Source organism: Paramormyrops kingsleyae, chromosome 4 (genome assembly GCF_048594095.1).
Source record: "Paramormyrops kingsleyae isolate MSU_618 chromosome 4, PKINGS_0.4, whole genome shotgun sequence".
Taxonomy (NCBI): domain Eukaryota; kingdom Metazoa; phylum Chordata; class Actinopteri; order Osteoglossiformes; family Mormyridae; genus Paramormyrops; species Paramormyrops kingsleyae.
In genome coordinates, this window is record NC_132800.1 from 28,761,520 (window position 1) to 28,778,015 (window position 16,496).

The 16,496-nt window shown below is 43.0% G+C and overlaps 2 protein-coding genes across 2 annotated transcripts in view; both read left to right on the top strand.

The window, feature by feature from the left end:
* The window catches only part of LOC140588804 (protein NLRC3-like), a 66,140-nt gene that overhangs the window by 23,910 nt on the left and 25,734 nt on the right, over positions 1 to 16,496 (top strand). The window lies entirely within an intron of this gene.
* Positions 1,390 to 16,023, top strand: LOC111851400 (uncharacterized). The gene is made up of 11 exons (XM_072711621.1): positions 1,390 to 1,636; positions 2,012 to 2,359; positions 3,509 to 3,610; positions 4,083 to 4,178; positions 7,775 to 7,867; positions 8,037 to 8,108; positions 10,357 to 10,470; positions 12,211 to 12,318; positions 14,191 to 14,283; positions 15,017 to 15,097; positions 15,899 to 16,023. Exons 1-11 carry the CDS (start codon positions 1,390 to 1,392, stop codon positions 16,021 to 16,023), a joined length of 1,479 nt encoding a protein of 492 aa, XP_072567722.1.

A 16,496-nucleotide genomic window follows, 5' to 3' on the forward strand; every position in this document is an offset into this window, starting at 1 on the left:
ACTCAATGGAATTATAAGCGACTTCAGGAAAAAAGCCCAAGTCGCTTATATTATGTGGATTTGGCAGCAATGTTTCCGGTATTTTCCCCCAAGCTGCAAAATATGACAAGAGAACAAGGTAACTAGTGAAGTGCATTGATGGTCCTGGCGCAACATTAATTATGTTGATGCAGGAACAACAGCAACAGCACGAGATCAGACGGTGCGCGTATGACGTCCGTCAGCAGCTGGGAGAGCGGGCACGCGCATGCACTGCCTGATCCGTGGGCGCGCTGCTCAATAAATACGCTGTAAATCAATCAATAATGGATCCCTACGGCAATCCTTCATTTAAAGAGAGTGCAAGGAACACGGCAAAGGCCAGTTTCAGTGTAGGGGCAACTGAGAAATACTGATAACCACTGCACACAGATTGTTTCATCGAGAAAGAAAGAATTTTAATAAATTTTCAAGGATATTTGTGATACAAGCTTAAATAGTGGAGTCCATTACCAATTTTCCTTTTTATATACTAAATCTACGAAGGACATTCTTAGTTTTTCACGATATCAATTAGTCACCTAACCGGACTAACGCGACTTGCATCATTCCAGCTCCGAACTGAAACCCGGTGTTCTGTCGATATATGCTGCCTTGTCGAAAAATGCTACCGTAGTGCTAATCGATAGCCCTAACCCTAACCCTAACTCTTACCCTAACCCTAACCCCCCAAAACCCTTACCTTAACCCTAAGCCTAATCCCAAAACAGTGGAACTGCACATGCGCAGAAAGGCTCGATAGCACGTCTCGATAGATAGTATTTTATGACAGAACACCTGCCGTGCGAGCCGCCCCCAGGTACGCTGGGCGTGTTTCGGCTCCAGGCTTAAAGCGAAAGCGAAGATCCGGTCAAGAAGACGGCATTTGGGCTGACCAGAGCGTATATATGGTTATAATATATGGTGAAGTTTGCCTGTCGTATGGAAACGGTTCTTTGAGTAAGAAAAGGAGGAATCAGCACTTCATAGGCGGAGATGATGATGAAATGTCTCTGCGTTATTTTGGTTCTGTTGAAGTTCGTCATTAACACTGTTGGTACGTACTGGACAAAAATAAGTCCCACGTTTTGGCGTTTTACCTGTCTGGTTTAAGAAATATGATTAAGATGACCTTAAGAACAGGACTTTGTTTTTGGTGTACTGACTGATATAAAAATAATTTCTTGCCACAATCTCGAGTAATCGGTTTTTAATTGGTGATTTCTGCCGGATGCTTTATGCCGTGACTTTATGTATCTTATCCCCGCGGTAGGTTTCCTGCTGCACGGCTCTGCTGATCCTCTCACTGCCCGGCAGGGAGGAGCTGTACTGCTGCCCTGCTTTGCCGACAGACCCCTGCCTTTGGAGGGGATGCAGGTGGAGTGGAGAAGGACTGACACAGACACCATCGTGCACCTATTCCTGGGGGGTCAGAGCAGACCTGAATCGCAGGGGGACGCCTACAGGGGCAGAGCCCACTTACTCCCTCAGGAAATCCCCAAAGGAAACTTCTCTCTGCTGCTGGAGGATGTGAGGGCTGCAGATGCAGGAGTGTATAAGTGTGTGGTTTACAGAGAGCAGGAGCGCCATGAAACACGGGTGCGAATACAGGAAGTAGGTAAGTGAGCCCTTCTGTGTCACGGCCAAAGACACATGGGATTGTATCATTATTACTTATGTCTGGAGTTTCTCATTCTGTTGGTGTATCTGGTGGGAAAGTTAGCTGCTTTGTAGAAATTTAAATTCACTTGGTTGTACTTTATAAATGTTTTATTTGATCTTTGGTGTGAAGTTCTGACATTTAATTTTCAAACAAAAATGACTTGAAATACATTTCTATCAGCTTCCATGTTCCTAAGTGGCAAATTTTAAAAAGTGGTGCATTTTAAAATGAAATCAGCCCAAAATCTCTGAGTTTCGTCCGTAACCAGAAGGGGAAAACACAGCACTGACAGGTTGCCAGGTTGTGTGAACCTTCCTGCTCTTGTTCCAGGGCGGCTGGTGGTGACGGGAGCAGACGAGCCGGTCTATGCACATGCTGGGGCGGATGTGACTCTCAGCTGCTCTGTGGGGACCCATGTCAGTGTGACAGAGCTTCAGGTGACATGGATAAAGACAGACGGTGACATCTTAGTGCTGCTGTACGCTGATGGAGAGATCAGACCAGTGATTGAGGATAAGAATTACGCTGGAAGAGCTGATTTCTTCGCTGCAGGAATTCCCAAAGGAGACTTCTCAATGAGACTGAGGAAATTCAGGACTGAAGACGAAGGAGAGTTTATGTGTGAAGTCCAGACAGATACTGATTCTGCCAGTACGACTGCCAGGATAGTAGCACTGGGTGAGTCACTGGAAGGACTGGTTTTAATAACATTCCATCATAGTTTGTGTGATTAAATGACTCCTGAGGGTCAGTGGTTCTGCTGTAGACTGATTATTATCCACATGCCCTCAGTCTAACTGGGTTTACTCTGCTAGTGTAACAGGAGAAAAGGTCAAATTTAGTCCATTTATACTGTATACAGAGCTCACAAAGTCTTGGGACAGTTGCTTAACCAGGAAAATATTTTGTTGGCTTTATAACAAAAATCATTACTGTATTTCTTTTTTTGTTTACAAATATATCACATTAGAAACAACCACTAATTTTGAGTAGAACATTCATTTCAAGTAGTTATAAGTTGAAACCAAAATTATAAAGAGCTTATCTGAGTTTTTAAATATTCAATGACAATGTCATTGATTTTTAATTAATAACACCTTTGCAATAACAAAACACCAACTATTTGTGTTTAGTATCTCTTTGGGGGGGGGGGGGCAGTGACTACAATTGCAGTTGATAGCAAAATTGCAAGAACAGAACTGATTGGGTCATTCAAAAAAAATTATAAAAACTGTGTGGAAGACATGTGCAGATATGTTAAACATCACTTGTCAATGGACGTCTGTTATGAAACCAATAATTTGAAATGTCTTTACAGAATTAAGCAAATGTCCCAAGACTGTATGCACACATAATGTAATGAATGAATGAATATTCTATTCCGTCTTCACATTTAGTGCATAGCTCATATTTAATTAGCTTGGTGTAGTGTGATGCATAATTATGGCTGTATTATTATTTAATAATCATTTAGGACCGACAGAGACCAAGAGAGTGTCACTGGAAAAAAAGCAGTAATAACCGTGTATTTTTATTAATTGTGCTTGACATAGTTTGATTGGCTAAATAATTAAATAATTCTATATAAAATGTCTTAATTTATCAAAACCACATATGAGAATATGAAAAATCTAACATTTTAATACAGTATGTATGTCTTAAGGTGGAACAACAGCTAATAATCCCACACCTGTGGAAAAAGATTTATTCCTAAATTTCTGCTCCAGTTTGTGAGGCTAACTGGTGGGTTGAACGTACGGATTATGCTGCAGCATGACTACCAGTCTTTTTGAGGAAATGATTAATGGGATATAATTCTTTTTTTAGAGTATTCATCCCTGTTTTGGTTGAATCTGGGGCTGTGCATCGCTGTCACACCTGTAGTCCTACTTACTGGTTCTTTCTCTGTCTGGCATTTTGTAAAGAAAAGTAAGTAATTTTAAAAGATATTCAGTTTTAATCCAAATTTTGTAAAACTAGTATAAAACTGTGAAGTGTCTGTCATTTCTAGCCATTTCAATTCATCCATGGTTGGCACCACTTATCCTGTCGAGGTCATCTCAGCAGACATGGGGTATCAGGCAGGACTGTATCTACACGGGGTGTAACTGACATACTTTGTGCCTCTGGAGACATACACATACGTGTGAATATTAATTATTTCAGAAACCTTTATCACTGTAACCCCCAGCAAACAAAAACAAAAACAGTGAAACAAGACTGTTGTCCTCATTGAAATTCACCTAAAAATAATGCAGGAGCTGACAGTCTGTACTGCTTGTCTGTAGGGGAGGATACAGCAGAATGACCAACTGAGGATGGCTGTAGATCATTAACCTTTGCATGAACCATAATCTAATGGTAATTTAATGTTACATTTGGCTGTACTTTCTGTCTATAGGTAAAAGCAGACAGGCTGTGTTGTGTCACTGGTCACATGTCATAGCTCCACCAATCATGACGTCCTCAGCATTCATCCTGTGGGGTCTAACTGAAGGTGGGTCCATTTCATGTGGTTTATACATTGCTGTTTTTTGATAAATGTAAAGGATGCTTTGAAAGCTGACAGATTTTAATTATTTGTGTCCTGTTAATAAAAATAACAATTGATACTTTATAAATCCCTGTGGGGAAATTGTCTTTATGCCTCCCTCTACTTGATCCTTGTAGAGTAAGTTGTCAGCAAAGGGCAGCCACCTGTTGGGGCACCCAGGGAGCTGGGGGTTAAGGGTGTTGCTCAAGGACCTGCAGACGTGCTGAGGCTGGGTTTGAACCAGTGATCTTGTGGTTACAGGCACACAGGCTTAGCCCACTGAGCCACACGCCGCCCCCTAAGTTTTGTAATACATAAAGTTTTATGGCCAAGAGCAGCAGTAAATTAAATTAATGTATAAATTTTATTGGCTAAAGATCCAGGAGAGATCAGGAATTTCACTAATAAATGTTTGTATGAATGAATAAAATCTGTATAAATAAGCAAAAAAAAAAAAAAGGATTTTATTGAAGGTTTTGTGCATTGAAGTACCTGAATAACAGCGATAGCAGAGAGTTAATGGAGATTAATGAAAAACCAGCCTTTTCTTTAGCTTTATTTAAGTAACTGTAAGATGGGACAGCCCACTGAGGATGCCCCCTCCCAGTGACCCAGCCAACTGGCTGACAGGAACATTCTGTGCTTTTTTCTGATTGGCTGACAGGTGGACCCCACTAAATACACCTTTTAGAATAATAACACTTCCTGTTTGGTGACTTCAAAAATCAGTCTCATAAGTTTTGTGACACTTAGTTCGAAGATCATGTATGGTACATTTAAAGAAGACTGGACAAAATTTGTGGGCTAAATTTTTTTTTAAATCTTTCAGTAAAATCCAAGAAGGGGACCATGATCACTTAGGGTGATATGACATATTGCCACGTGTCGACCTTGGGACCTCCCACACTATTTCCAGAGACAAGAATAATTTTTCTAGGGCAAACACATCAAAAGTTATTAGCCAAAATGCATTTTTTGCTTATTTCAGTGTCCCCTAGTCATCAAATGACATTATTTTTTTTACTTCCTCAAAATGGAGACCCGAGTCCATGGGCCACTTTTGGTTTTGATAAATCAAAGCATTACTGAGATATGATCTCACTTCCTGTTTGGTGGTTTTGCCATCGAAATTCATAGACCGTGGCCATATAGTGAAATTCTTTGAATACCTTTGGGTCAGAATTCTATGTAGATGGTATTTACCAAATTCAGTGGTGATAGGATCAGTGAACTAGAAGTAGTAATGGTGTGGGCCTCAGAGCCACAATATGGAACCTGGATGCATTTACCCTCATTATACTGCCCCCTGGTGGTTGAATTGGATGCATTTTTGTGTGTGGCCTCAGGTTAATGTCTAATACCCAATCCGAAAATTTTGAGTCATTAACTGACGATGTAGGCTATAGAGGCAGTTTATTTTTGTAGCGACCCCTATTCGTGTATCTGCATCAAACTTGAGTAAATTACTGAAGGTTCATCCCATTTTGACAGTGATTCATACCAACTAACGTAAATTTACATGGAAAAACAGAAAAACAAACCGAAATAGGAATCTTGTTGAAAGCCAAAATAAAAAAAAAGGAAAAATTTTAAAAAATTGCAAAATAATTATTGCAGTGGTCGGGCCAAGGATTACATTGATTTCATTGACACCAATTAATTGTTTCTGATTGACAAATCCAGTGACGAGTGTGTAAAAGTAGGTTTTGCAAACTTTGCAAAACAGCAAATAAATAAATAATCATAGGCAGAATGTGTGCATGTACACAGTTCAGGAGTTACAAACCAAAGCGTGTTGTGTATTACTGCAGCACCCCTAGTGGTTGACATGGGTCATTTTCTCCATGGCCCTAGATCTCAATGTGATATAGCTACCCTGCAAATTTCACATTTCTGAACTGGACTGTAGAATGACTTTTTATACAATTTAGACATTAGGGATATGGCAGCTAGCTGTTGGAACCCCCCAATAATAAGAATAATCATAATTAATAATAATTATGATTATTATTATTATTATTATGAGACTCCCGAATCATGATGTCCAACATGATACTTCATGAACCATTTGCTGTATTTTCTTACCCCACTAGATGGTGCTCTCTGTTCAAAAAAGTACTCAAAGCATGTCCCAAACCAAACCAAAAGCAACTTCTAGTGGGGACAGAAAATACAGCAAATGGTTCATGAAGCGTTGTTTTGGTCATCACTACTCCCAACTCGCGACAATCCACAAGTTAGCTAATTTAGCACTTTCGGTTGAAGCAGTTACTAGTCAATTCTGATGAGACTTATAAGAACCATAGGAGATGTTTATGATATAATGTATTATTGTTTTTAGTTGTTATTTAAAATCCATGTAATTATATTATGGGCCACTGGTGTCACTGTTTTTATAGTTGAATTCATTTTGTTTGGTATAAGTTACTAAGTTTTAGAGTCACATTTCCCTAACCATATTTTTCCCATTGGATATGTGTACTGTATTTTAGTATGTGATTTTAGTGAATGCAAGGTTTTTCAGGAACACATTAGTCGCTTTGTAGCAGGACTGACTGTATCTGAAAGTACAAAGAGAGACATAAACACAATGTGATAAAACAAACATTTATAACAGCAAGGAAGCGCCACCTGGTGACTAAAAATGGAATTTCAAATGCAAGCTGTCAGTCATGTTACCATTAATGCAAAATCCACTGAGAAGTTCAGCAAGGCAAGAGGATGTTGTGACAGGAAGACTGGGATCCAATCTGCCACCTGCAGATAAACCTGCAGAAAGATCCCTCAGTGTCATCTGGTGTGACTGGTGTTTCCAGGAAGACTGGGATCCAATATGCGACCTGCAAATAAACCTGCAGAACGATCCCTCAGTGTCATCTGGTGTGACTGGTGTTTCCAGGAAGACTGGGATCCAATCTGCGACCTGCAAATAAACCTGCAGAACGATCCCTCAGTGTCATCTTGTGTGACTGGTGTTTCCAGGAAGACTGGGATCCAATATGCGACCTGCAAATAAACCTGCAGAACGATCCCTCAGTGTCATCTTGTGTGACTGGTGTTTCCAGGAAGACTGGGATCCAATCTGCCACCTGCAGATAAACCTGCAGAACGATCCCTCAGTGTCATCTGGTGTGACTGGTGTTTCCAGGAAGACTGGGATCCAATCTGCGACCTGCAAATAAACCTACAGAACGTTCCCTGTGTCATCTTGTGTGACTGGTGTTTCCAGGAAGACTGGGATCCAATATGCGACCTGCAAATAAACCTGCAGAACGATCCCTGTGTCATCTTGTGTGACTGGTGTTTCCAGGAAGACTGGGATCCAATATGCGACCTGCAAATAAACCTGCAGAACGATCCCTCAGTGTCATCTGGTGTGACTGGTGTTTCCAGGAAGACTGGGATCCAATCTGCGACCTGCAAATAAACCTGCAGAACGATCTCTCAGTGTCATCTTGTGTGACTGGTGTTTCCAGGAAGACTGGGATCCAATCTGCGACCTGCAAATAAACCTACAGAACGATCCCTCAGTGTCATCTTGTGTGACTGGTGTTTTTCAGGATCCACAGGAGAGGCTGTAACTTGTGCTGTCGTCAGTCTGCTCAGCGTCCTGCTGTTGTTTAATATGGCTCCGTATCGGGGATTATTAACAGGTATGTTTTCTTATTTCTGATGTTCTGTTTCCAGTGTGCACTATATATATATATATATATATATATATATATATATATATATATATATATATATATATATCATGTACTGACTTGAGCTGTGTTGTATTTGCGTTGTATTTATTAAAATAACTCTGATATTCATTTACAGACAGGATGGGTGTGATTAAATACATGGCCCTGTCTTTAGGAAGCTCCATCACTGTCACAGCCATATGCACTGGTGAGTTTAACAGTGGGGGTGGTGTACATGTCAGCGGGTTCGTGTCCTGTGTCCATGTCTGGAGGGTTGTGGGTTCAAATCCCATTCCTGGCAGAGTCTCTATATCACTGTTAGGCCTGTGAATGAGGCCCTTAATCCCAGCTGGGTCATGGATGCTGGCTAACCCTGATCTCTCACCCCATATCTGGAGGGTTGTGGGTTCAAATCCCATTCCTGGCAGAGTCTCTATATCACTGTTAGGCCCATGAGCGATGCCCTTAATCCCAGCTGCTTCAGGTAGGCTGGCCGACCCTTATCTCTGACCCCCAACTGTACCATCCTTTAGACAAAAGCTTCTGATAAGTATAATGTAATTTCATGGTTTGGAAACAAACCCCCAGAGGGTTAAGCTGGACAGCTCCAGGGCCCAGCTACCTAACAGGTGACGGGTTTAAATAGCTAAGAAATAAGGATCATTTTATATGATAATAAGCAGAGGAAGAGCAGCTGGAAGTAGCTGCTGCCCAGCACTACAGCCTGGCCCTCTGTCACTGCTGAGCGGCCGCTGTGTCAGTGTGGCTTTATAGCTGTGTGGAAGTATGATTTAGGCTGGATAATGTGTCACTGACTCTCCATAACTGTAAGGACCGGTCTGGTCCTCTGTCACTGCTGAGCGGCCGCTGTGGCAGTGTGGCTTTATAGCTGTTTGGAAGTATGATTTAGGCTGGATAATGTGTCACTGACTCTCCATAACTGTAAGGGCCGGCCTGGTCCTCTGTCACTGCTAAGCGGCTGCTGTGGCAGTGTGGCTTTATAGCTGTGTGGGAGTATGATTTAGGCTGGATAATGTGTCACTGACTCTCCATAACTGTAAGGGCCGGTCTGGTCCTCTGTCACTGCTGAGCGGCCTCTGTGGCAGTGTGGCTTTATAGCTGTGTGGAAGTATGATTTAGGCTGGATAATGTGTCACTGACTCTCCATAACTGTAAGGGCCGGCCTGGTCCTCTGTCACTGCTGAGCGGCCGCTGTGGCAGTGTGGCTTTATAGCTGTGTGGAAGTATGATTTAGGCTGGATAATGTGTCACTGACTCTCCATAACTGTAAGGGCCGGCCTGGCCCTCTGTCACTGCTGAGCGGCCGCTGTGTCAGTGTGGCTTTATAGCTGTGTGGAAGTATGATTTAGGCTGGATAATGTGTCACTGACTCTCCATAACTGTAAGGGCCGGTCTGGCCCTCTGTCACTGCTGAGCGGCCGCTGTGTCAGTGTGGCTTTATAGCTGAGTGGAAGTATGATTTAGGCTGGATAATGTGTCACTGACTCTCCATAACTGTAAGGGCCGGTCTGGCCCTCTGTCACTGCTGAGCGGCCGCTGTGGCAGTGTGGCTTTATAGCTGTGTGGAAGTATGATTTAGGCTGGATAATGTGTCACTGACTCTCCATAACTGTAAGGGCCGGTCTGGCCCTCTGTCACTGCTGAGCGGCCGCTGTGGCAGTGTGGCTTTATAGCTGAGTGGAAGTATGATTTAGGCTGGATAATGTGTCACTGACTCTCCATAACTGTAAGGGCCGGTCTGGCCCTCTGTCACTGCTGAGCGGCCGCTGTGGCAGTGTGGCTTTATAGCTGTGTGGAAGTATGATTTAGGCTGGATAATGTGTCACTGACTCTCCATAACTGTAAGGGCCGGTCTGGCCCTCTGTCACTGCTGAGCGGCCGCTGTGTCAGTGTGGCTTTATAGCTGTGTGGAAGTATGATTTAGGCTGGATAATGTGTCACTGACTCTCCATAACTGTAAGGTCCGGCCTGGTCCTCTGTCACTGCTGAGCGGCCGCTGTGTCAGTGTGGCTTTATAGCTGTGTGGAAGTATGATTTAGGCTGGATAATGTGTCACTGACTCTCCATAACTGTAAGGGCCGGCCTGGTCCTCTGTCACTGCTGAGCGGCCGCTGTGTCAGTGTGGCTTTATAGCTGTGTGGAAGTATGATTTAGGCTGGATAATGTGTCATTGACTCTCCATAACTGTAAGGGCCGGCCTGGTCCTCTGTCACTGCTGAGCGGCCGCTGTGGCAGTGTGGCTTTATAGCTGTGTGGAAGTATGATTTAGGCTGGATAATGTGTCACTGACTCTCCATAACTGTAATGTCCAGCCTCACTGGCATGTTACTTTGGCCCAAAGCATCTGCTAAGTAAATGAACCACTGAACACATTTGTTGTTTTCCTGTATCTGACATTAATTTCAGGATGACTGACTATTCTTTCCTCATTTCAGGTTCTTTCATTGAGTTTTCAGCAAATTATTCCCCATCTCCAGCTGAGAAAGCAATACTTGGGGGCATTTTTGGTGAAATCGTATTTATCTTCATCGTTTTTCTTTTATTGCGAAGTAAGTAAGTTTCTAAGTATAAGATCAGAATTATCCATCAAGGTATTTCTTTTCTACATTATAGAAATAAATGTATGACAATTTACATATTTAAAATTTCTATAATAGCTGTATTGTTCACTGTTAATCTGTATCCATGGGGCATTGCAGTGGCTCAGTGGTCAGCACTGCTGCCTGACACCTCTAGGCTGCTGGTTTGAGTCCCCCTCCTCTGTGTCTGTGTGCAATCTGCATATGCTCCCCATGTCACGTGGGTTTGAGTCCCCCTCCCCTGTGTCTGTGCGCAGTCTCCATGTGCTCCCCATGTCATGTGGATTTGAGTCCCCCTCCTCTGTGTCTGTGTGCAGTCTCCATGTGCTCCCCATGTCATGTGGGTTTGAGTCCCCCTCCTCTGTGTCTGTCTGCAGTCTCCATGTGCTCCCCATGTCATGTGGGTTTGAGTCCCCCTCCTCTGTGTCTGTGTGCAGTCTGCATGTGCTCCCCATGTCATGTGGGTTTGAGTCCCCCTCCTCTGTGTCTGTGTGCAGTCTCCATGTGCTCCCCATGTCATGTGGGTTTGAGTCCCCCTCCTCTGTGTCTGTGTGCAGTCTGCATGTGCTCCCCATGTCATGTGGGTTTGAGTCCCTCTCCACTCAGTTTAATTGGTGTCTGTAAATTGCCCATAGCATGTGACTCTGTGTGTATGGCATCACACCCAAGGTGTCCCTCTGTCATGCCCCCTGTGCCGCTTGGGATAGGCTCCAGGCCCCCTTTCACTCTGTCCAGGATTGGTGAATAGATATGTATATATTATAGGATGTGTGATATAATTTCTTCCCCAAACATCCTTGTTACCTTTTCATAACCCACTTAAATCAGCAAAGTGTGATATCCTTTTAGTACCACAGTGTCCAACATGAGATTCAAACCCAGAACCCCATGGTGACGGGGCTGTGCAGTGCAGGGTTTTAAACACAGGGCCCCTGAACACATCTGTTTGTCTTACGATGTGCCTGGCATGAATTTCATGGTGACTGACTGACTGTGTTCTCATTTCCTTTCAGTTGTTGCCTTTGCATCTTTGACAGAAGTTCCCTTAAATCTTGACTGTGTATTAGTAATAAGTGCAGTCCTGTATCCACTCATCGTAGTTTCATCTATTAGTAAGTCTCTTTATAAATGTCTATGTGGGCTGTGTGTTTGCACTGGTTTCCTCCCTGTACTCTGATCCCCCCCCATCACAAACACCCATGTAGGTAAAATGGGATCTATAATGACCCTCCCCCCTGCCCCGTGACCTACTGGCCCCCCACCAGGGTGTACCCTCCACCCTGCCCTGTGTCTGCTGGCTCACCTCAGCACTGCACTCCCTGAGTGATTATGGGAGATGGATGGATGTGTAGATGGATAAGTGTCTTTGTTATTTTTGATGTCTGTTTAGGGCACTGGGGTTTCAGAAATATTCCACATGGATGGTTACAGTATGTATTTCTTTCACAGTTAATAAGTACATTATGGGATGTATGATATAACGTCCAGCTCAGACATCTGTGTTACTTTTCCATGCTCCATGTTAATCGGCTTCACATCCTGAGCTGTTTCTTCAGTACCTCACTGTCCATCATGGGATTCAAACCCAGAACCCTCAGGTGACAGGGCTGTGCAGTGCAGGGTTTTAAACACAGGACCACAGAGTATGTCTGTGTTTGCTTTCTGTCTGACACGGATTTCATGGTGACTGACTCTATTCTTATATTTTAGTTGCTGTCAGTGTTTTTCTGGCAAAAAATGACTCAGGTGCAAATTGGAATGAACATGGAGCATTTATAACTATGTTACTGATTCCCATCTTCATGGTTTTATTGCCACGTAAGTATGTTTTCAGATTTTATAAATGTATTTATTTTTAAATTCTTTTCGATATTGTAACTTCAGGGATATCAGAGCAGAATTAGGTGTGGAGGTATTTATTTTCTACATTGTAGTCAATTAAACACACAACTGTTGCACTTGAGCATTTGCATGGCAGTGATACTGAAAGTATATTTTCCACAGTTAATGTGTACAGAGTCCCCGAGTTAAGAAAGTCTGACATACGAATGACTTGTACACGAATGGTCTCCTATGAAGCCTATTCCATTACAAATGTGGGTTAAATCGAATGGTTCATGATAATGTACAGTATATCACTGCTTTGGGACAGAGATGTTCACAAGTCACAAAATTAGAGTCAAGTCTCCATCATGGTTCCAGTTTCACCTCATTATTTATAAAAAATTTAACTGCGTATTTGTTTTTTTCTATTAGTACCTGGTGTGACTATGGGAATCAGCACTTGAATAATTAAAAAAAAAAAAAACTCCGTGTCATAGTTCCTTAGGCTTATATACATTTTCAGAGTAATCGCTATTTCAAATGGCTTTGAATAAAACTTTTGTAAGAACCTTTATACTTTTGTAATGCAGATTTAAAAACTATTTCTTTCTCAAAAATAACATTATGATGAAGACATCCCTTGAGCAGAACAGGTAAATTTTAATTAGTGCAAACAGTTACAAACAAAGAGGGTCCAAACTTGGCAACAACAATCAACTATATACAAACATACACACACACACACACACACACATACACACACACACACACACACACACAGTCGGGTATACATATCCTGGGGACAGCTCATTCACTTCTATGGGGAAAATGCTAACGCTAACTATGACAACCTTAACCCCTACCCAGCCCTAACCATGACCATAAGTAACCTAACAAAATACAAGAGTTTTTGCATTTTTAGTCTTTTCATAGCAGTCACTGATTTTTATAAAATACAGTTTTAAAATAAAATGGATATTTATCATGTTATGGGGACATTGTGTCCCCATAAGGATTAGGTATACCTGCTCGCTCTCTCACTCACTCACTCACTCACTCACACACACACACACACACACACACACACACACCCTTTCCCTTTCCCTATATGATTAACAAAAGAAAAGAAGCTTCCTGTGTATCAGGCAGCCTGACCAAACCATGCCGGACTCCGCCCCCAACTACTTTAGAGTGATGTGATTGGCTAATGAATGAGTATAACCCAGACCCCTGTTGGCCTGCCCAAGTAAATGCAAAAGTAAATCGCGATTTTCATTTTTACACATTGTTCTAAAGCAAAAACCAATTAATCCAATTAATGGGTAAAATTGATTTGTCTGAGTCAAAAACATAAGGAGTTGCAAGTCGAGTCAGTAGTCAATTTAAGAGCGACTCCAGTCCGATTCGCAAACTCGAGTCCCTGTCTCTGCTTTGTGATGCTGATGAAAACATTGCATGGCTTAAGCCTTAAGGTACAATACAGTACAGTGTGCAGTGTTATTATTACTGTATCGTTATTTTTATTAAGTACTGTATTATTTTTCAGACTTATATGCAAATTCAACTTAATGACAGACTTAGGGATCGGATCTCACAGTAACCTGGGCACTGCCTGTACACAGTTAGGGTACTGTGACACAATACCCAACGGAAGCACCCCCATTTAACCTTTCATAACCAAATTAAACCTGCCGTTCAAACTGGGATGATATTTTAGTAACATCATGGGATTCAAACCCAGAACCTCCAGGTGACAGGGCTGTGCAGTGCAGGGTTTTAAACACAGGATGACTGAACACAACTGTATGTTACTCTGTGTCTGAGATGAGTTACATGGTAACTGACTTTAATCTTCCCTTATTTCAGTTGGTTTCAGTGTGTTTAGGGTAATACACTCCCTGCGGACAACTGGGAAAGTACGACTTAGACAAATCCTTCTAATCTGGGCAGATTTTACGTGTAAGTACTGAGGCTGGGATCACACTGAACTAACACACAGAGGCTGGGGGGGTGAGCGAGTATCAGGCCTGAGAGGCTGCATTTACTGGGGGAACAAAATCTCAGAACCGGGAGGGTAACTGTGGGCGTCTCTCAGAGGAAAACAAAAGATCGTAAGAAAACTAAACTAAACTGAAAGGTCACAGGACACCCAATCGGGGGGGGGTGGGGGGGGGGGGGGGGGGTAACTGTGGGTGCTGTCACAGTTTGGCTCAGGACTGGGACAACCTGGGGACTCTCTCTCTCACACACACACACACCGAGGCATGAACATTAATTCACCTTATGTAAAGGAACGTGGTAAAATGCTGAAGCCACCCCCCCAGCAGCCCCATCCCCCCCCCGTGTCACCCTGCTGTCACCTCTCAGCCCCAACCCCCCCCCCCCCCCTTACCTGTCGAGCAACCTCCCCACTGCCCTCGCAAACAGATCCTAATGAAGCATAAACAGAACGCACCCCAAATGGGACAGGACTCCTCACAGTGTCTCTGAAAGGAAACCAAAATGCTGTATGAGCTCTGTAACAGAAAGATCACTGCAGCCAAACAATAACTGCAGTTACACTGCAGCCAGTGATGCGGGCAGAATTTGCAGATCTCAGGCTTCTCTGGGAGGCTCTTTTAAAGAGATTTAATATAATTTTATATCTCTGTAGAGTGATGAGGTAATCAGGGTGTCTCTCTTTGCCCCCCAGGTCGTCCCGCGCTGCTTAACATGCTCTTCCTGGCTCTTTACTCCCAATTCTTTGCCTTGATGAGAAACACATTCATACTGGGTGAGTTTCCCTGCCGTCGTCATTCTCCTTATCAGTGCTGTGTGTCTGTGAATGGAGGCAGGTTTGCTCTGACACCTTTAATAAATACAGTGAGTAACTTCACTATGTTGTGGCGCAGTGCTCAGTGGACACAGCAGTAGCCTCACAGCTGCAGGGACGAGGGTTCGATTCCTGGTGTGTGAGACTGATCCCTGGTCCAAACCCAGTTTAGTTTGAATCTGACTGATGTTTGGATCCAGGACCGCAGGGGGATGGATGGATAGAAACACTGTATTCACAGAGGGATGGATGGATATAAACACTATTCACAGAGGGATGGATGATATAAACACTATTCATAGAGGGAGGGATGGATAGAAACACTGTATTCACAGTGGGATGGATGGAAGGATATAAACACTGTATTCACAGAGGGATGGATGGATATAAACACTGTATTCACAGTGGGATGGATGGATAGAAACACTGTATTCACAGAGGGATGGATGGATATAAACACTGTATTCACAGTGGGATGGATGGATGGATATAAACACTGTATTCACAGAGGGAAAGCAGCTTTGTGACACAGTTTCTTTTATTGTCACTTGTCTGTGTCGTTGTGAGGGTGGAGGGTCATGTGACTGGGATCGTGTGAATTGTACTTTTGCTAAGAGAGCAGAAGGAAAGACCACCATTGTCTAAATGAGGAAAATGTTTTACTTCTGAAATGCAAACTCGTGTTTTTAAATGTTATATTCATATTAACCATATGATGTGGAAAATTGCACTCGGCAGGTAATGTGATCTTTCCCTTTTCAGGATATTCCCTTTCAGTCACAGTGGCTGCTTTGGGATTCTGTGCCTGCATATTTATTGGGGATGTTTTGCAGCCTCTTGATAGGTCTTTGGAGGGATTTTACTGTAAGTATGAAATTTTACACTAAACCATAATGCATAATTAAAATAAGTCACCCTTTAAAATGAGTTTTCAGAGTGCAGTTAAAATCCATGCAGTTCTCAGAACGTGCTGCTGCCCTCTATGCAGTCTAAAATTGCAGTGTTTTGTGTTATATGATGCTAACTGTGATATTTATAACTTAAGCATCTAAAAGTACTTCTCTGTAGCAGTAGTGGCACTAGTGATTTAATGTTGCAGGTGCTATGGGGGGGCAGATTGTTTAGAGCAGGTGCCAGAAATAAAGATTTTAGGGGGGGGGGGGGGGGCCCTCAGGTGATTTCACCAACCAGGAGACCAGAATCGGCAGTTACCAACACACTGCAGGGTGCACACACACACACACACACACACACACGGCCAATTTAGACTCACCAATCAACCTAACCTGTACACTTTTGGACTGTGGGTGGATACCGGAAACAGGGAGAGCATGCGAACTCCACACTGAAAGGACCTGGG

Bases quoted from the DNA above. Each gene is read 5' to 3' on its own strand.
- LOC111851400 (XM_072711621.1), top strand. From the start codon at position 1,390: ATGCAGGTGGAGTGGAGAAGGACTGACACAGACACCATCGTGCACCTA. The intron at 7,868-8,036 runs GTATGTTTTCTT...ATTCATTTACAG, and splicing joins GTATCGGGGATTATTAACAG to ACAGGATGGGTGTGATTAAA. The intron at 12,319-14,190 runs GTAAGTATGTTT...CCCTTATTTCAG, and splicing joins CTTCATGGTTTTATTGCCAC to TTGGTTTCAGTGTGTTTAGG.